The sequence below is a fragment of the Hyla sarda genome, chromosome 12, assembly GCF_029499605.1.
Source record: "Hyla sarda isolate aHylSar1 chromosome 12, aHylSar1.hap1, whole genome shotgun sequence".
Lineage (NCBI taxonomy): Eukaryota > Metazoa > Chordata > Amphibia > Anura > Hylidae > Hyla > Hyla sarda.
In genome coordinates, this window is record NC_079200.1 from 17,788,310 (window position 1) to 17,809,418 (window position 21,109).

At 44.2% G+C, this 21,109-nt stretch overlaps 1 protein-coding gene across 4 annotated transcripts in view; it reads left to right on the top strand.

Annotated features, from left to right (window-relative positions):
- The first annotated feature begins 7,126 nt into the window (after nt 1-7,126).
- EZH1 (enhancer of zeste 1 polycomb repressive complex 2 subunit) overlaps nt 7,127-21,109 on the top strand; it is a 98,818-nt gene continuing 84,835 nt past the window's right edge. For 2 of the 4 annotated variants that reach the window (XM_056547753.1, XM_056547755.1), the window contains exons 1-3: nt 7,127-7,369; nt 14,418-14,513; nt 20,149-20,269. In XM_056547753.1, the coding sequence (XP_056403728.1) occupies nt 14,470-14,513; nt 20,149-20,269 (165 nt within the window). In that variant the 5' untranslated portion in view covers nt 7,127-7,369; nt 14,418-14,469. Of the gene's footprint in view, nt 7,370-7,395; nt 7,513-14,417; nt 14,514-20,148; nt 20,270-21,109 lie in introns of those variants that run through there. The other 2 variants (XM_056547756.1, XM_056547754.1) reach the window with 2 other exon arrangements.

Sequence of the window (21,109 nt, forward strand, 5' to 3'; positions counted from 1 at the left end):
CTACGATCCTTGCTGCCTGCCCCGACCTTCTGCTACGTCCGACCTTGCTTCTGTCTACTCCCTTGTACCACGCCTATCTTCAGCAGTCAGAGAGGTAGAGCCGTTGCTAGTGGATACGACCTGGTCACTACCGCCGCAGCAAGACCATCCCGCTTTGCGGCGGGCTCTGGTGAAAACCAGTAGTGACTTAGAACCGGTCCACTAGCACGGTCCACGCCAATCCCTCTCTGGCACAGAGGATCCACCTCCTGCCAGCCGGCATCGTGACAGTAGCACCTAAAACCAGCATCATATAGGTCTGTAGATGGAAAATTTAAAGTGTTATGATTCTTAGTAGGTGAGAAGGAAAAAACAAAAGTGCAAAAATGAAAAAAAAAATTTTTTAAATAAAGTGGTCCTTAACCCGTCTAGGAAACAGGGTGTACAGGTATGCCCTGGCTCCCTGGGACTTAAGGGCCCAGGGCGTACCTGTACGCCTGTGTGAATTCAGGTCCCTGCACCTCTCCAAGCGGGGACCGGACCGTGATGCCTGCTGAAATCATTCAGCAACCATCCCGTGACAACGCCAGGGAGGGTCCTGAGACCGGCGATCTGTGACAATCCCGGGTCATACAGGTCTCAGGTGACCCAGAAAATAAGGGGGATCGGGGCTGCCTAAGACACCCCTGATCCCCCTGAAGGGTTTGGCAGTTTCCCTGCAGGTTGTGTTTTCATTGGGTACCAAAAAAACTAAAAAAAGATGCAGGAATGATGCAGTAGGGATGTCTGAATTTGTAGGGAATTATTTTATATGTTTTAAAATGAAATTCTTTTTATTTTCTTTTTATTATTCCTTTTTTATTTATTTTTATTTAATCTTTCCATTTGTAATGTTTAATTTTCCTTTTTTTTTTTTTTGGTGGCTTTATAATTTATAACTTTATAATAAATAAAAAATGTTCCATTAACATGCTGGTGTTGCCCATACTTTTAATTTTCACAAGAGGTAAAAGGAAAAAAAGACCCCACATGTGCTCTGCGGATGCACAACTAGACTCCCGAGTGAGAGCGCACTATGTACATTTGAGGCCTAAATTGGTGATTTGAACAGGGGTGGCTGATTTTACAGTGGTTCTGACATAAACACAAAAAAATTATGTGGTGTGAGGTGTAAGGGGAAGATGGTGTTGCTCAGGGGTAGATGGTATTAACCCTTTTGTGTTCGTGACACAAGGGCATGGATTGCCACAGATGTCTGACAAATTTTTAGAACAGTGGTCCGTGAAAATGAAAATTGTAATTTTTCATTTGCTCAGCCCACTGTTCCAAAGATCTGTCAAACGCCAGTGGGGTGTAAATGCTCACTGTACCCCTTATTAAATTCTGTGAGGGGTGTAGTTTCCAAAATGGGGTAACATGTGGTGGGGTCCACTGTCCTGGCACCATGGGGGCTATGTAAACGCACATGGCCCCCGACTTCCATTCCAAACAAATTATCTCTCCAAAATCCCAATGGCGCTCCTTCTTTTCTGAGAATTGTATTTCGCCCGCAAGGCATATGGGGTATTTCCATACTCAGAAGAAATGGTGTTACACATTTTGGGAGGCTTTTTCTCCTATTACCCCTTGTAAAAAATTTTAATTTGGGGAAAAACCAGCATTACAGTATAGTGAAAAATAAAATTTTCATTTACACATCCGACTTTAACGAAAAGCTGTCAAACACCTGTGGGGTGTTAGGCTAAGTTTCCACTTGGTTTTTTTTCTGGCAGTTTTTGGAAAACTGCCACTGCAGAAGTGTATTCAAAGGGAATGGGAAATATAATGGGAGGACTTACACTTCTCCTCCCTTATGGATCCACTTCTGACTTTGGCTCAAGAACTGCAGTGGCAGTTTTCCAAAAACTGCCAGAAAAAAACCAAGTGGAAACTTAGCCTTAAGGCTCACTGGACCCTTGTTACGTGCCTTGAAGGGTGTAGTTTCCAAAATTGTATGCCATGTGTTTTTTTTTTTGCTGTTATGGCACCATAGGGACTCCCTAAATATGACATGCCCCCCAATAAAACGGGTCTACAAGAACATGTTAGTGTAAAAAATTTAGATTTTTAATTTTCTTCTTCACTTTGCTGCTATTCCTGTGAAACACCTAAAGGGTTAAAAAACTTTCTGAATGTCATTTTGAATACTTTGAGGGGCTCAGTTCCTATAATGGGGTCATTTATTGGGTATTTCTAATATGAAGGCCCTTCAAATCCACTTCAAAACTGAACTGATCCATTAAAGGGGTAGTCCAGTGGTGAAAAATTTATCCCCTATCCTAAGGATAGGGGATAAGTTTGAGATCGCGGGGGGTCCGACCGCTGGGGCCCCCGCGATCTCTCTGTACGGGGCCCCGGCTCTCCGCCGAGATAGCGGGTGTCGACCCCCGCACGAGGCGGCGGCCGACACGCCCCCTCAATACATCTCAATGGCAGAGCCGGAGATTGCCGAAGGCAGCGCTTCGGCTCTGCCATAGAGTTGTATGGAGGGGGCGTGTCGGCTGCTGCTTCGTGCGGAGGTCGACACGCCCCCTTCCCGCGGGCTGTCGGGGCTCCGTACAGGAGATCGCGGGGGGCCCCAGGGGTCGGACCCCCCGCGATCTGCAACTTATCCCCTATCCTTAAGATAGGGGATAAGTTGTAAACCACTGAGTCACCACTGGACTACTCCTTTAAAAATTAGAAAATTGATGCTGAACTTTGAAGCCCTCTGATGTCTTCCAAAAGTAAAAACTTGTCAATTTTATGATGCAAATATATATGTGAATCAATAAAGTAGAATATTCCACGAAAAAACGATCTCGGAATCAGAATGATTGGGAAAAGCATCCCAGAGTTATTAATGCTTAAAGTGACAGTGGTCAGATGTGCAAAAAATGCCTGCGTCCTTAGGGTCATAATGGGCTGTGTCCTTAATCCCTTAAGGACCCAGCCAATTTTCACTGTAGGACCTGGCCATTTTTTGCACATCTGACCACTGTCACTTTAAGCATTAATAACTCTGGGATGCTTTTCCCAATCATTCTGATTGTGAGATTGTTTTTTCGTGACATATTCTACTTTAGGTTAGTGGTAACATTTTGTCAATACTTTCATCATTTCTTGGTGAAAAATGCAAAAATGTTATGAAAAAATTTAGAATTTTTTTTTTTTTACTTTGAAGCTCTCTGCTTGAAAGGAAAATAGATATTCCAAATAAATTCTATATTGATTCACATATACAATATGTCTACTTTATGTTTCCATCATAAAATTGACATGTTTTTACTTTTGGAAGACATCAAAGGGCTTCAAATTTCAGCAGCAATTTTCCAATTTTTCACAAAATTTTCAAATCGAAATTTTTCTGGGACCAGTTCAGTTTGAAGTGGGTTTGAAGGGCCTTCATATTAGAAATACCCCATAAATTACCCCATTATGAAAAATGCACCCCTCAAAGTATTCAAAATGACATTCAGTAAATGTGTTAACCCTTTAGGTGTTTCACAGGAATAGCAGCAAAGTGAAGGAGAAAATTAAAAATCTTCATTTTTTACACTCGCATGTTCTTGTAGACCCAGTTTTTGAATTTTTACAAGGTGTAAAAGGAGAGAAATCTTCCTAATATTTGTAACCCAATTTCTCTCGAGTAAGGAAATACCTCATATGTGTATGTTAAGTTTTTCGGCGGGCGCAGTAGAGAGCTCAGAAGGGAAGGAGCGACAGTGGGATTTTGGAAAGTGCATTTTTCTGAAATGGTTTTTGGGGGGCATGTCACATTTAAGAAGCCCCTATTGTGCCAGAACAGCAAAAAAAAAACTACATGGCATACTATTGTGGAAACAACACCCCTCAAGGACCGTAATAAGGGGTCCAGTGAGCCTTAACACCCCACAGGTGTTTGACAACTTTTTGTTAAAGTTGAATGTGTAATTTTTTTTTTTTTTCTTCACTAAAATGCTAGTTTTTCCCCCAAATTTTACATTTTTACAAGGGGTAATAGGAGAAGATGCCCACCAAAATTTGTAACCCCATCTATTCTAAGTATGTAAATACCCCATGTGTGGACGTCAAGTGCATTGCGAGCGAACTACAATGCTCAGAAGAGAAGGCGTCACAGTTAGCTTTTGGAAAGCAAATTTTGCTGAAATGGTTTTTGGGGGGCATGTCGCATTTAGGAAGCCCCTATGGTGCCAGAACAGAAAAAATCCCCCACATGGCATGCTATTTTGGAAACTACACCCCTCAAGGAACGTAACAAGGGGTACAGTGAGCATTAACACCCCACAGGTGTTTCATGACTTTTCATTAAAGTTAAATATGTAAAAAAAAAATTCCACTAAAATGCTGGTTTTGCCCCAAATTTTAAATTTTTACAAGGGGTAATAGGTGAAAATGCCCCCCAAAATTTGTAACCCCATCTCTTCTAAGTATTTAAATACCCCATGTGTGGACATAAAGTGCACTGTGGGCGCACTACAATACTCAGAAGAAAAGGAGTCACACTTAGCTTTTGGAAAGCACATTTTGCTGAAATGGTTCTTGGGGGGGGGGGGGTGCATGTAGCATTTAGGAAACCCTTATGGTGCCAGAACAGCAAAAAATCCCCCACATGGCTTACTATTTTGGAAACTACACCCCTCAAGGAACGTAACAAGGGGTACAGTGAGCCTTAGCACCCCACAGGTGTTTCGTGACTTTTTGTTAAAGTTGGATATGTACATTTTTTCTTCACTAAAATGCTGATTTTACCCCAAATTTTACATTTTTACAAGGGGTAATAGGTGAAAATGCCCCCCAAAATTTGTAACCCCATCTCTTCTGAGAATGGAAATACCCCATGTGTGAACGTCAAGTGCACTGCGGGCGCACTACAATGCTCAGAAGAGCACTTTCACCTTTAATACTAAACTATTAAATTACAACCTACACTAATCTACGGCTACGCTACCTACCTACGCTATTTGCGTAGTGCTGCGCATGCACAGTACTACTTTAGCTGCGCCCGCTGCTCTACTTTCTGTTCCCCGTTCCCTGAGAGTTAACAGGGGACGGGGAGCAGAGCAGCGGGCGGGGAGGCAAGCGGTTGTCAGCGCTATCAGGCATAGGGATCCCGATAGCGCTGTCGAGCGATCGCGCTGGTGGGTGACAAGCTGATAACGCCGCTATCGGGCATAGGGATCCCGATAGCGGTGGCGAACGAGCGCGCTGGCGGGTGACAATAAAACAGTAAAAGTATTAGCTTCTGTGGCCCGATACCGCTCTCGGAATCAGACCACAGAGGCCATGAGAGCTCTGTGCAGCTTCGGGCTATCACAGGGTGAGATCCTGTCCCTGTGATAGCCCAAGTGAGACTGCCGTGAGCTGCGATGCCTGATGACTAAATATGTCACGTGACACTCGCACACCCCCCCAGCCCCCTCAGTAACCAATGGTGTCAGCCTATAGAATGTAATGGAGGCGGAGCGCTCGAGCAGGGAAAACTGCTGAGTCACTCCATTACATTCTATGGCAAATCACAATCTACGGCACTGCACCGGACAGCCAAAGAGTTGTAGTTTTTACACCGTTTGGAAAACGAACGGGACTATAGTGATTTTTTTAAGTCATCTCCATGACAACCGCCTGCCATCTTGTTTAAGGATCATTTTCAGTTTTGGAGGGGGTATTAGGCCATGTTCACACTACGGAATTCTCGCGGGCTGAATTCCGCGAGCGGAGATTCCGCCTGGCGGTCGCCGCCGGGAAAGCTTCGGCGCTAGGGCCGCGGGCCACTGAGCCGTCACCATTGACGGCTATGCAGTGCTCGCGGAATCCGCGCAAAGAATGAACATGTTCTTTCTTTGCGCGGAACAATTTCAGCGGCGGAATCGTCCGCCGCGGAAATTCCGCAGTGTGAACAGGTCTCGCGGAGACCCAGTCACACTAATGTTAAGTTCACACTGCAGAATTCCACTCGTGGAATTCCGCGAGAATTCCGTGCTGTGAACATGGCCTTAAAAAAAAAAAACTTCTAAAACTTTTGGTGGTTTTTGTTTTTACGCAGTGTTCTTTATGATAAAAAAATAAAAATAAAAATAAAACACAGGGGATTTATCAAAACCTCTGTAAAGGAAAAGGGGTGCAGTTACCCATAGCAACCAATCAGATTGCTTCTTTCATTTTTAAGGAGGCCTCTGAAAGGGCTAAGGGGTTAACCCAGCATTTCCAAACCAGGGATGCCCCCAGCTGTTGCAAAACTACAACTCCCAGCATGCCCGGACAGCCGAAGGCTGTCCGGGCATGCTGGGAGTTGTAGTTTTTGCACCTGTTTGGAAAACGAGTGATTTTTTTAAAGTCATCTCCATGGCAACCGCCTGCCATCTTGTTTAAGGATCATTTTCAGTTTTGGAGGGGGTATTAGGCCATGTTCCCACTACGGAATTCTCGCGGGCTGAATTCCGCGAGCGGAGATACCGCCTGGCGGCGGCCGCCGATGATGCTTCGGCGCTAGGGCCGCGGGCCACTGAGCCGTCACCATTGACGGCTATGCAGTGCTCTCGGAATCCGCGCAAAGGATGAACATGTTCTTTCTTTGCGCGGAACAATTTCAGCGGCGGAATCGTCCGCCGCGGAAATTCCGCAGTGTGAACAGGTCTCGCGGAGACCCAGTCACACTAATGTTAAGTTCACACCGCAGAATTCCACTCGTGGAATTCCGCGAGAATTCCGTGCTGTGAACATGGCCTTAAAAAAAAAAAACTTCTAAAACTTTTGGTGGTTTTTGTTTTTACGCAGTGTTCTTTATGATAAAAAAATAAAAATAAAAAAAAAACACAGGGGATTTATCAAAACCTCTGTAAAGGAAAAGGGGTGCAGTTACCCATAGCAACCAATCAGATTGCTTCTTTCATTTTTAAGGAGGCCTCTGAAAGGGCTAAGGGGTTAACCCAGCATTTCCAAACCAGGGATGCCCCCAGCTGTTGCAAAACTACGCCGGACAGCCGAAGGCTGTCCGGGCATGCTGGGAGTTGTAGTTTTTGTACCTGTTTGGAAAACGAGTGATTTTTTTTTTAAGTCATCTCCATGGCAACCGCCCGCCATCTTGTTTAAACGGCAGTAGCTGTCAAAGTTGTTGTGATCCGCTCAAGGGATCGTTAGGCTAGCCCCGCCCACATCGTAGTGGCGGCCTTCTGATTGGCTGGGACGCTCTAAACAACCCCGTATGCTCTGTTTTCCTCTACCAAGATGGCGTCCGCTGTCAGTGAGCTCCAGTGCCTGACAAGCACGCAGCTGGGAATAAGACAACATGGCGGCCGCGGCTTGGGGAGCGTGACTGACTGGAGGAGCCGCCGCCGCGCCTGAAGGCTGCGGGGGGGAGGAGGACGGGCAGGTAACGTATAGTCACCGCCTCCTGTGTGTGAGCAGCGGGTGACAGGGGAGGAACCGCACCGTGTGCACAAAAGCCAAGGCCGCCTCTGCGTATGTGGGGCTCCTCTGCCCATCCTCACGCCTCCATTGCTGGCCACATCACAGGTCGCAGTGCATGTCTGCTTTATGTTCGATTTTAGCACGTTCCATCTCTAGTAGAACTACAACTCCCATCATGCCTCCGACACACCCACCCGTCAGAACTAGGGGCGCTCACATACACAGCAACATACATTGTACATTAGGAATGTATTGGAATGCTGCTGTTAACCCCTTCTTGACCCACAAATTTAGATTTTATTTTTTTTTTGCTTTACGTTTTTTATTTTTTATTATTCTCTCCCATAAAGACAAATAACTTTTTTTTTTATTATTATTTATTTATTATTATTTTAGGTTTTTATGTTTTTTTATTTTCTTTATACTGGAAACCCTTTATTTAGTGTTTATCAACCAATGTGCCGAATAGCTGTTTGCAAAACTACAACTCCCAGCATGCCCGGACAGCCAAAGGCTGTCCGGGCATGCTGGGAGTTGTAGTTTTGCAAAAGCTGCAGGCACCCTGGTTGGAAAACACTATTAGGGTGCGTTCACACGGGCAGATTTTTTTTTTTTGGGGGGACAATTCCGCCGCTGAAATTGTTCCGCGCAAAGAAAGAACACAAGTTCATTCTTTGTGCGGAAGTCCGCGAACACTGCGCGGAAGTCCGCAAAGTATTGCGGCGGCCACCGCCAGAATGGAACCTCCGCTGGCGGAATTCTGCGAGCGGAGGTTCCGCTCATAATCCGTAGTCGGAACATACCCTAAGGGTACGTTCACCTAGGCGGATTTATTTATTTATTTATTTATTTATTTATTTATTTTTTTAGCGTGTTTCCCGCTACGTATTTGAAAGTGGGCGGGCTCTTCTCGGCTGTCCGCAGCAGATTTTCCGCTGCGGAATTTACGCTGCGGGAAAATCCGCCACAGTCCCTACTGACTTCAATGGGGCTTGCGGCGGAATTTCCGCAGCGTAGATTCCGCCGTGGAAAATCTGCTGCGGACAGCTGAGAAGAGCCCGCCCCCTTTCAAATACCGCTATTTTTTTTTTTTTTTTTTTAAACCGCCTGTGTGAACGTACCCTTAGGGTATGTTCAGACTACAGACTGTGTACGGAATCTCCGCTCGCAGAATTCCGCCAGCAGAGATTCCATTCTGCCGGCGGCCACTGCCGCAATACTTTGCGGACTTCCGCGCAGTGTTCGCGGACTTCCGCGCAAAGAATGAACGTGTTCTTTCTTTGCGCGGAACAATTTCAGCGGCGGAATTGTCCGCCGCTGAAATTCCGCGGTGTGAACGGGTCTCACGGAAACCCATTCACACTAATGTTTATATTCACAGCACGTAATTCCGTTCGCGGAATTCCGCTCAGGGAATGCTGCGGGAATTACGTAGTGTGAACATACCCTTATAATGTATTATCAAAGCCAGAACTACAATTCCCAGCATGCCTAGAGAGCCTTTTGCCGTCCGGGATTTGCTGGGAGTTGTAGTTATGCAAAAGCTGCAGGCATCCTGGTTGGAAAACACTATTAGGGTGCGTTCAGACTACGGATTATGAACGGAATCTCCGCTCGCAGAATTCCGCCAGCGGAGATTCCATTCTGGCGGCCGCCGCGATACTTCGGTGAAAGGACCGTGCGGCACTGCGCCTTCACCATTGACGGCTGTGCGGTGTTCGCGGACTTCCGCACAAAGAATGAACGTGTTCTTTCTCTGCACGGAACAATTTCAGCGGCGGAATTGTCCGCCGCTGAAATTCCGCAGTGTGAACGGGTCTCGCGGAAAACCCATTCACGCTGATATTTATGTTCACAGCATGTAATTCCGTTCCTCGAGCGGAATTCTGCAGGAATTACGTAGTGTGAACATACCCTTATAATGTATTAACAAAGCCAGAACTACAACTCCCAGCATGCCTGGAGAGCCTTTTGCTGTCCAGGCATGCTGGGAGTAGTATTTTTGCAAAAGTTGGAGGCACCCTGGTTGGAAAACACGATTATGATTTATTAACAAAGCCAGCACTACAACTCCCAGCATGCCCTTTGGCTGTCCAGGCATGCAGGGAGTTGTAGCTTTGCAAAAGTTGCAGGTACCCTGGTTTGAAAACGCTATTATTAAAGGGGTACTCCACCCCTAGACATCTTATCCCCTATCCAAAGGATAGGGGATAAGATGTCAGATCGCAGCGGTCCCGCTACTGGGGACCCCGGGGATCGCCGTTGCGGCACCCCGCTGTCATTACAGCACAGAGCGAGTTCGCTCTGTGCGTAATGACGGGCGATACAGGGGACAGAGCAGTGTGACATCATGGCTCCGCCCCTCGTGACATCACGGCCCGTCCCCTTAATGCAAGTCTATGGCAGGGGGTGTGACGACCGCCACGCCCCCTCCCATAGATTTGTATTGAAAGGGGCGGACCGTGATGTCATGAGGGGGCGGGGCCGTGATGTCATGATGCTCCGGCCCCTGTATTGCTCGTCATTACGTGCAGAGCGAACCTGCTTTGTGCTGTAATGACAGCGGGGTGCCGCAGCGGGGATCCCGGGGCTCCCCAGTAGCGGCACCGCGGCGATCTGACATCTTATCCCCTATCCTTTGGATAGAGGATAAGATGTCTAGGGGCGGAGTACCCCTTTAAAGGGGTGCTCCGGTGGAAAATGTATTTATTATTTTTTTTTTAAATCCACTGGTGCCGGAAAGTTAACAGATTCGTAAATTACTTCTATAAAAAAAAAATCTTAATCCTTCCAGTACTTATTAGCTGCTGAATCCTACAGTGGAAATTATTTTCTTTTTGGAACACAGAGCTCTCTGCTGACATCATGAGCACAGTGCTCTCTGCTGACATCTCTGTCCATTTTAGGAACTGTCCAGAGCAGCATATGTTTGTTATGGGGATTTTCTTCTACTCAGGACAGTTCTTAAAATGGACAGAGATGTCAGCAGAGAGCACTATGTTCGTGATGTCAGCAGAGAGCTCAGTGTTCCAAAAAGAAAATAATTTCCTATGTATTATTCAGCAGCTAATAAGTACTGCAAGGATTAAGATTTTTTTTTTTTTATATAGAAGTAATTTACAAATCTGTTAAATTTTCTGGCACCAGTTGATTTAAAAAAAAAAAAAAAAAAATTCCCACTCAAGCACCCATTTAAGAAATTGATGAAGCCAGAACTGCAACTCCCAGCATGTCCGGATAGCCTTTTGCCAAAGCACGAAGCAACGGCTGCCCCCCCTCCCCCCCCTCCTCCAGGTATCTCTATGGGAGAGCCGGAGCGCTGCACTCGGGTATCTTGCTTTATTTTAATTATTATATTTTTCGTCCAACACGGTCAACAGCGCAAAATCAAAAACTGCGATAAGTTTTTATAAACCGGAGTTCTCCTTTAGTGTCTATTCACACGTACAGTATTCTGCGCAGATTTCATGCTGTGTTCAGTCCTTCAGTTTACATTGAAATCTGCTGCAGAAAATCCTGTGCTTCAAAATCTGCGCAGAATACTGTACGTGTGAATAAACCATTAAAGTGGTTCTCCGGTGGAATTTTTTTAAATTATTATTATTTGGTGGCAGAAAGTTGCAGATTTGTAAATTACTTCTGTATATAAAAATCTTAATCCTTCCAGTACTTATCAGCTGCTGTATGCTCTAGAGCAGTGGTCTTCAACCTGCGGACTGCCAGATGTTGCAAAACTACAACTCCCAGCATGCCCGGACAGCCGTTGGCTGTCCGGGAATGCTGGGAGTTGTAGTTTTGCAACATCTGGAGGTCCGCAGGTTCAAGACCAATGCTCTAGAGGAAGTTGTTCTTTCCAGTCTGACCACAGTGCTCTCTGCTGACACCTCTGTCCATGTCAGGAACTGTCCATAGTAGGAGCAAATTCCCATAGAAAACCTCTCCTGCTCTGGACAGTTCCTGACACGGACAGAGGTGTCAGCAGAGAACACTGTGGTCAGACTGGAAAGAACTACACAACTTCCTGTGTAGTATACAGCAGCTGATAAGTACTGGAAGGGTTAAGATTTTTAAAATAGAAGTAATTTACAAATATGTTTAACCACTTAAAGGGGTTATCCAGGAAAATTTTTTTTTTTATATATAAACTGCCTTCAGGAAGTTAAACAGATTTGTAAATTACTTCTATTAAAAAATCTTAATCCTTTCAGTACTTATGAGCTTCTGAAGTTAAGGTTGTTCTTTTCTGTCCAAGTGCTCTCTGATGACACGTGTCTCGGGAAACGCCCAGTTTTGAAGCAAGTTCCCATAGCAAACCTCTTCTAAACTGGGCGTTTCCCGAGACAGGTGTCATCAGAGAACACTTAGACAGAAAAGAGCAACCTTATCTTCAGAAGCTCATAAGTACTGAAAGGATTAAGATTTTTTAATAGAAGTAATTTCCAAATCTGTTTAACTTTCTGGAGCCAGTTGATATATAAAAAAAAGTTTTTTTCCTGGATAACCCCTTTAAGGACACAGGGCGTACCTGTACGCCTGTGCGAATTCCGCTCCCCGCCGCTTGCTGGGTGAGGACCGGACCGGTATGCCTGCTGATATTATTCAGCAGGCACCCCGTGACAATGCCTGGGGGGTGTCCTGAGACACCGGGTCATATGGGTGTCATCTCCAGGCTCCTTTTATAAGGCTGGGTTCACACTACGTCTTGTCCATATGGGGTCCCGGCCCCAATCTCATTAATTTGAATGAGCCAACTGGTTGGAGTCAGATAGTGACTCAGGTCGGCTCATTTTTGCCCCGTATCTGGTTTTGTGACCGGACTGAAAACCGTATCGGGGCAAAAATAAGACGACTGGAGTCACTTTCTGACTCCAGTCGGCTCATTCAAATGAATTAGATGCTGGCCGGGTCCGCTGGGATATGGGATCGCTCCGGTTTGCACATTTCCCAGCCGGATTCGGTCACGTAGTGTGAATGCAGCCTTAGCAATCTTTTGTCTTTTGGATGAACATAAATCTATAATATTGTGACTCTGTATCAAAAGCTTCTGATACAACCTGCCTACGGCTGCAGGCTACACCAATAGAGTACAGATAGCTGAGCTATAGCAAGCACCATGGCCATGTTTTACAACCTGGGTGCCTCCAGCTGTTGCAAGACTACAACTCCCAGCAAGCCTGGACTGGGAGTTGTAGTTTTGCAACAGCTGGAGGCACTCTGGTTGGAAAATACTGCACCTAGGTCTAGCTAAGACCTCAGGTTGCACTGACAATCCCTTACATCAATGTTTCTCAACAAGGGTGCCTCCAGCTGTTTGGCTTTGGCCTTTGGCTGTCTGGGCATGCTGGGAGTTGTTGTTTTGCAACAGCTGGAGGCGCCCTGGTTGGGAAACACTGTCCTTTAAATAGGAGGGGGGATATGGAGAGTAAACCCTAATGACTCATCTAAAAACTATTTGCGTACTACAATCACAATTGATTTTGTCATCTAAACAGTTAAATTACAGCCATCGTTATGATATTCTGTCATTGCCTGTAGTAGGTAGGTAATAGCCGGCACCAGCTGGGTGTTGTAGGGGCCCTGAATTGTCACCCGCTCCATACTACCTCCCCCCTGCCTTATGACGTAAATGTACTTCATGGGTCAGGAACTGGTGAGGAACCGTGTCTGACCCTATATATCGTGTTGCCACCGTGTTGCAGCATTATATTCAGGGGGCACGGTGTGTGGCAGTATTATATTCAGGGGGCACGGTGTGTGGCAGCATTATATTCAGGGGGCACGGTGTGCGGCAGCATTATATTCAGGGGGCATGGTGTGTGGCAGTATTCAGGGGGCACGGTGTGTGGCAGTATTATATTCAGGGGGCACGGTGTGTGGCAGCATTATATTCAGGGGGCACGGTGTGTGGCAGCATTATATTCAGGGGGCACGGTGTGTGGCAGCATTATATTCAGGGGGCATGGTGTGTGGCAGCATTATATTCAGGGGGCATGGTGTGCGGCAGCATTATATTCAGGGGGCACGGTGTGCGGCAGCATTATATTCAGGGGGCACGGTGTGTTGCAGCATTATATTCAGGGGGCATGGTGTGTGGCAGCATTATATTCAGGGGGCATGGTGTGTGGCAGCATTATATTCAGGGGGCATGGTGTGTGGCAGCATTATATTCAGGGGGCACGGTGTGTGGCAGCATTATATTCAGGGGGCACGGTGTGCGGCAGTATTATATTCAGGGGGCACGGTGTGTGGCAGCATTATATTCAGGGGGCACGGTGTGTGGCAGCATTATATTCAGGGGGCACGGTGTGTGGCAGTATTATATTCAGGGGGCACGGTGTGCGGCAGCATTATGTTCAGGGGGCACGGTGTGTGGCAGCATTATGTTCAGGGGGCACGGTGTGTGGCAGCATTATGTTCAGGGGGCACGGTGTGCGGCAGTATTATGTTCAGGGGGCACGGTGTGTGGCAGCATTATGTTCAGGGGGCACGGTGTGTGGCAGTATTATATTCAGGGGGCACGGTGTGCGGCAGTATTATGTTCAGGGGGCACGGTGTGTGGCAGCATTATGTTCAGGGGGCACGGTGTGTGGCAGTATTATATTCAGGGGGCACGGTGTGCGGCAGTATTATGTTCAGGGGGCACGGTGTGTGGCAGTATTATATTCAGGGGGCACGGTGTGTGTCGGTGTTATATGTTCTGTAGTTTGCAGTTGGTACATCCTCTCCACACTGACATAACATTTGTCCATATATCCTGGCATAGCCATCTCATGTGTTTCCTCTGTATTCACCACCTTACAAATGAGGTCAAAACCAACATTACACTAAAGCTTACACTTTGGTCACATGACCTATAATAAAGTTACATCTCACTTTAGGCCTCAGGCAGCAGAAAACTTAGAATCAGCCCCGAGTGTGAACGGACGCGGATCAGAACTCTGTTGGTCTCTTCAAATTATTATTCAGCCAATCCGTCATTTTATCATCATTTATGTTTTTTTTTTTTCTAGTTTTGGATACTGAGACGAAAAACTCCATTAGGAGGGATTAATTATTGGTAAAATGAGATCTGTAACCATCAAGGACAATACCAGCTCCTTACCAAGGTAAGTGCTCCTATCTACTATCTGTTATCTATATCTATCTGCATGTCTCATTATTTTATCTATCTCATTTCTATCTATCTCATTTCTATCTATCTCATTTCTATCTATCTCATATCTATATCTATCTCATATCTATATCTATCTCATATCTATATCTATCTCATATCTATATCTATCTCATATCTATATCTATCTCATATCTATATCTATCTCATATCTATATCTATCTCATATCTATATCTATATCTATCTCATATCTATATCTATCTCATATCTATATCTATCTCATATCTATATCTATCTCATATCTATATCTATCTCATATCTATATCTATCTCATATCTATATCTATCTCATATCTATATCTATCTCATATCTATATCTACCTCATATCTATATCTACCTCATATCTATATCTACCTCATATCTATATCTATCTCATATCTATATCTATCTCATATCTATATCTATCTCATATCTATATCTATCTCATATCTATATCTATCTCATATCTATATCTATCTCATATCTATATCTATCTCATATCTATATCTATCTCATATCTATATCTATCTATCTCATATCTATATCTATCTATCTCATATCTATATCTATCTATCTATCTCATATCTATATCTATCTATCTATCTCATATCTATATCTATCTATCTATCTCATATCTATATCTATCTATCTCATATCTATATCTATCTATCTCATATCTATATCTATCTATCTCATATCTATATCTATCTATCTCATATCTATATCTATCTATCTCATATCTATATCTATCTATCTCATATCTATATCTATCTATCTCATATCTATATCTATCTATCTCATATCTATATCTATCTATCTCATATCTATATCTATCTATCTCATATCTATATCTATCTATCTCATATCTATATCTATCTATCTCATATCTATATCTATCTATCTCATATCTATATCTATCTATCTCATATCTATATCTATCTATCTCATATCTATATCTATCTATCTCATATCTATATCTATCTATCTCATATCTATATCTATCTATCTCATATCTATATCTATCTATCTCATATCTATATCTATCTATCTCATATCTATATCTATCTATCTCATATCTATATCTATCTATCTCATATCTATATCTATCTATCTCATATCTATATCTATCTATCTCATATCTATATCTATCTATCTCATATCTATATCTATCTATCTCATATCTATATCTATCTATCTCATATCTATATCTATCTATCTCATATCTATATCTATCTATCTCATATCTATATCTATCTATCTCATATCTATATCTATCTATCTCATATCTATATCTATCTATCTCATATCTATATATCTATCTATCTCATATCTATATATCTATCTATTTATCTCATATCTATATATCTATCTATTTATCTCATATCTATATATCTATCTATTTATCTCATATCTATCTATCTATTTATCTCATATCTATCTCATATCTATCTATGTCATATCTATCTCATATCTATCTATGTCATATCTATCTATCTATCTATCTCACCTTGATAAAGACGATGTGATACCATCAAATACATTGAAGTCTGTGTAGGGGCTGCAGTCCTAGGAGGTTCCTGCAGTTTGGTGGGGCCCGACCTCCACTTATCATAAAGTGATGGCTATGGGAATACCTATTTATGATAGTCAACTAATAAAGATCTGTCACCTGATTATGCAGCCCCATGTAAGGGCAGAATAGTACAACAGCGGGTTGTCCGCTATCCTTTTCGCGCAAATTGAACAATACAGTATGGACCCATTTGTTATTTATAGGATCAGTCATAGATCACAGCAGCCCCTTTACTAGTTTATTATTTTTGGTGCCTTTTATAAAAGTACTTGACCTATATAGACAATCTCCTTAACCCTCTAAGGGACCCAGGACATAAATGTACATCACGGTGCCCTGGAAATTGGCGCACCATTATGTAAATTTATGCCGTGCCATGTGAAGCAGGAGTTTTTCTCATCAGTAGCCGGGACATTATTGATCTCAGCATCTAAAGACTTAACCCCTTCAGGACGGAGCCCATTTTGGCCTTAAGGACCGGAGTGTTTTTTGCACATCTGACCACTGTCACTTTAAACATTAATAACTCTGGAATGCTTTTAGTTATCATTCTGATTCCGAGATTGTTTTTTCGTGACATATTCTACTTTAACATAGTGGTAAATTTTTGTCGATACTTGCATCCTTTCTTGGTGAAAAATCCGTAAATTTGATGAAAAATTTGAAAATTTTGCATTTTTCTAACTTTGAAGCTCTCTGCTCGTAAGGAAAATGGATATTACGAATACATTTTTTTTTTGGTTCACATATACAATATGTCTACTTTATGTTTGCATCATAAAATTGACGTGATATTACTTTTGGAAGACACCAGAGGGCTTCAACGGTCAGCATCAATTTTCCGATTTTTCACAAAATTTTCAAGCTCAGTATTTTTCAGGGACCAGTTCAGGTTTGAAGTGGATTTGAAGGGTCTTCATATTAGAAATACCCCATTATAAAAACTACACCCCCCAAAGTATTCAAAATGACATTCAGTCAGGGTTTTAACCCTTTAGGTGTTTCACACGAATAGCAGCAAAGTGAAGGAGAAAATTCACAATCTTCATTTTTTACACTCACATGTTCTTGTAGACCCAATTTTTGAATTTTTACAAGGGGTAAAAGGACAAAATTTTTACTTGTATTTGTAGCCCAATTTCTCTCGAGTAAGCACATACCTCATATGTCTATGTAAAGTGTTCGGCGGGCGCAGTAGAGGGCTCAGAAGGGAAGGAGCGACAAGGGGATTTTGGAGAGTACGTTTTTCTGAAATGGATTTTGGGGGGCATGTTACCTTTAGGAAGCCCTTATGGTGCCAGAACAGCAAAAAAAAACCACATGGCATACCATTTTGGAAACTAGACCCCTCGGGGAATGTAACATGGGATAAAGTGAACCTCAATACCCCACAGGTGTTTCACGACTTTTGCAAATGTAACAAAAATTTTTTTTTACCTAAAATGCTTGTTTTCCCCCAAATTTTTTTTTTTAAAAAGGGTAATAGCAGAAAATACCCCTAAAAATTTGAAGCCCAATTTCTCCCGATTCAGAAAACACCCCATATGCGGGTGAAAAGTGCTCTGCTGGCGCACTACAGGTCTCGGAAGAGAAGGAGTCACATTTGGCTTTTTGAACGCAAATTTTGCTCTGGGGGCATGCCGCATTTAGGAAGCCCCTATGGTGCCAAGACAGCAAAAAAAAAAACACATGGCATATCATTTTGGAAACTAGACCCCTCGGGGAACATAACAAGGGGTTAAGTGAACCTTAGTACCCTACAGGTGTTTCACGACTTTTGCATATGTAAAAAAAAAATTTTTTTTTTACCTAAAATGCTTGTTTTCCCAAAAATTTTACATTTTTAAAAAAGGGTAAAAGCAGAAAATACCCCCCAAAATTTGTAACACAATTTCTCCCGAGTACGGCGATACCCCATATGTGACCCTAAACTGTTTCCTTGAAATACGACAGGGCTCCAAAGTGAGAGCGCCATGCGCATTTGAGGCCTAAATTAGGGATTGCATAGGGGTGGACATAGGGGTATTCTACGCCAGTGATTCCCAAACAGGGTGCCTCCAGCTGTTGCAAAACTCCCAGCATGCCTGGACAGTCAACGACTGTCCGACAATACTGGGAGTTGTTTTGCAACAGCTGGAGGCTCCGTTCTGGAAACAGTGGCGTACCAGACGTTTTTCATTTTTATTGGAGAGGGGAGGGGGGCTGTGTAGGGGTATGTGTATATGTAGTGTTTTTTACTTTTTATTTTATTTTTTGTGTTAGTGTAGTGTAGTGTTTTTAGGGTACAGTCGCACGGGCGGGGGTTCACAGTAGTTTCTCGCTGGCAATTTGAGCTGCAGCAGAAAGTTTGCGGCAGCTCAAATTTGCAGCCAGATACTTACTGTAATCCTCCGCCCATGTGAGTGTACCCTGTACGTTCACATTGGGGGGGACATCCAGCTGTTGCATAACTACAACTCCCAGCATGCCCGTTGGCTGTCGGTGACTGCTGAGAGTTGCAGTTTTGCAACAACTGTAGGCACACTGGTTATGTATCACTGAGTTTGTGACCTAACTCAGTGTTTCACAACCAGTGTGCCTCCAGCTGTTGCAAAACTACAACTCCCAGCATGTACGGTGCATGGTGTACGGTGACTGCTGAGAGTTGTAGTTTGCAACAGCTGGAGGCACACCGGTCGTGAAACACTGAGTTAGGTAAAAAAAAACTCTGAGTTTCACAACCAGTGTGCCTTCAGCTGTTGCAAAACTTCAACTCTCAGCAGTCACCGACAGCCAACGGGCATGCTGGGAGTTGTAGTTATGCAACCAGCAGATGCACCACTACAACTCCCAGCATGCACTTTAGCTGTTTGTGCAAGCTGGGAGTTGTAGTTATACAACAGCTGAAGGTACACTTTTCCATAGAATGTGCCTCCAGCTGTTGCAAAACCATAAGTCCCAGCATGCCCATAAGGGAATGCTGGGAGTTGTGGTGGTCTGCCTCCTGCTGTTGCATAACTACAGCTCCCAGCATGCCCTTTTTGCATGCTGGGAGCTGTTGCTAAGCAACAGCAGGAGGCTGTCACTCACCTCCAACGATCCAGACGCTGCAGGTCAGTCCCGCCGCCGCAGCTGCTCCTGGGGCCCCGATCCCAAGAGGGACGCCGGGGATCGGGGTCCCCAGCACCCGGGGTGCATGTCCCGCACCCGCTCACGTCCTCCAGAAGAGGGGCGGAGCGGGTGCGGCAGTGACACCCGCAGCAGGTGCCCTGATTGGTCGGCCGGTAATTCCGGGTCATCGGGTCACTGGAGACCCGATTGACCCGGAATCGCCGCAGATCGCTGGACTGAATTGTCCAGCGATCTGCGGCGATCGCCGACATGGGGGGGCATAATGACCCCCCTGGGCGATATGCCGGGATGCCTGCTGAACGATTTCAGCAGGCATCCGGCTCCGGTCCCCAACCGGCTAGCGGTGGGGGCTAGAATTCCAACGGGCGTATGGATACGCCCTCGGTCCTTAAGGACTCGGGATGCAGGGCGTATCCATACGCCCTATGTCCTGAAGAGGTTAAAGGGGTATTCCAGCCTTAGACATCGTACCCCCTATCCAAAGGATAAGGGATAAGATGTCTGATCACAGGGGTCCCGCCGCTGGGACCCCCTTGATCTCTGTGCACCCCCCGGCATTCTGTACCGGTTGCTGCTCCCTGGACTTGAGGCCATGGCCACGCCCCCTCGTTATGCCATACCCCCTCCATTCACGTCTATGGGAGGGGGTGTGACAGCTGTTACGCCCCCTACCATAGACATGAATGGAGGGGGTGTGGCTTGATTTCACGAGGAGGTGTGAAGAATAAGAACAGAGTTTTGAGCAGTGCAAGAGGTTTATGAATCTATAGAAGGTCTATGAACTTTAAAAACTTTGTAACATGTCAGAAATGATAGTTGGCTAACCCTTTCCTTCCTGCCTCCAATGTTGTCACATTTATTATCCTTATGATATTTATGGTAAAATATTTGATTTTTACCTTGTAGCACAATGGAGCCTCCTAATTCCCAGTATAACAAGGCTCTCCTGTATTGGAAGAAGAAAGTACGACTTGAGTATATGCGTCTGCAGCAGCTGAAGAGACTTCATGTCAACCAGGCTGCTGGGGTGAGTAAGAGGGAGAACTTAGTCTGATGTAGTAATAAATATGTTTTCTTCTGGACACAGAACATGCAGGTTTATCTACCATAGCCTTAAAGGGGTACTCTGGTGGAAAACTTTTTTTCTAATCAACTGGTTCCAGAAAGTTAAACAGATTTGTAAATTTCTTCTATTAAAAAAGCTTAATCCTTCCAGTATGTATTAGCTGCTGAATACTACAGAGAAAATTATTTTCTTTTTGGAACACAGAGCTCTCTGCTGACATCATGACCACAGTGCTCTCTGCTGACATCTCTGTCCATTTTAAGAACTGTCCAGAGCAGGAGAAAATCCCCATAGAAAACATATCCTGCTCTGTACAGTTCCTAAAATGTATAAAGATGTCAGAAGAGAGCACCATGTTCCAAAAAGAAAAGAATTTCCTCTGTAGTATTCAGCAGCTAATAAGTACTGGAAGGATTAAGATTTTTTTTTTTTAATAGAAGTAATTTACAAATCTGTCTAACTTTCTGGCACCAAATGATTTAAAAAAGAAAAAGTTTTCCACCGGAGTACCCCTTTGGGTGCGTTCACACTGAGTAATTCAAGAGGAATTTACTCGAGTAATTCCTCTTGAATTCTCCGCTCCAAATTAATGCACATCTCCTCTGCCCATTGACTTGAATGTTTTTTCCGCTGTCCTGTTCACACTGCGGAAATTCTGTTAGCGGAATTCTGACGCTGAATTCCGTTCCGCTTGAAGAAAGAACATGTTCATTCTTCAAGCAAAATCCGCTAGCAGAAATCAATTCTGCCCGACATCGTTTTTGTGCGGAAATGGCTGAAAAACCCTTCACTTCCTTCTCC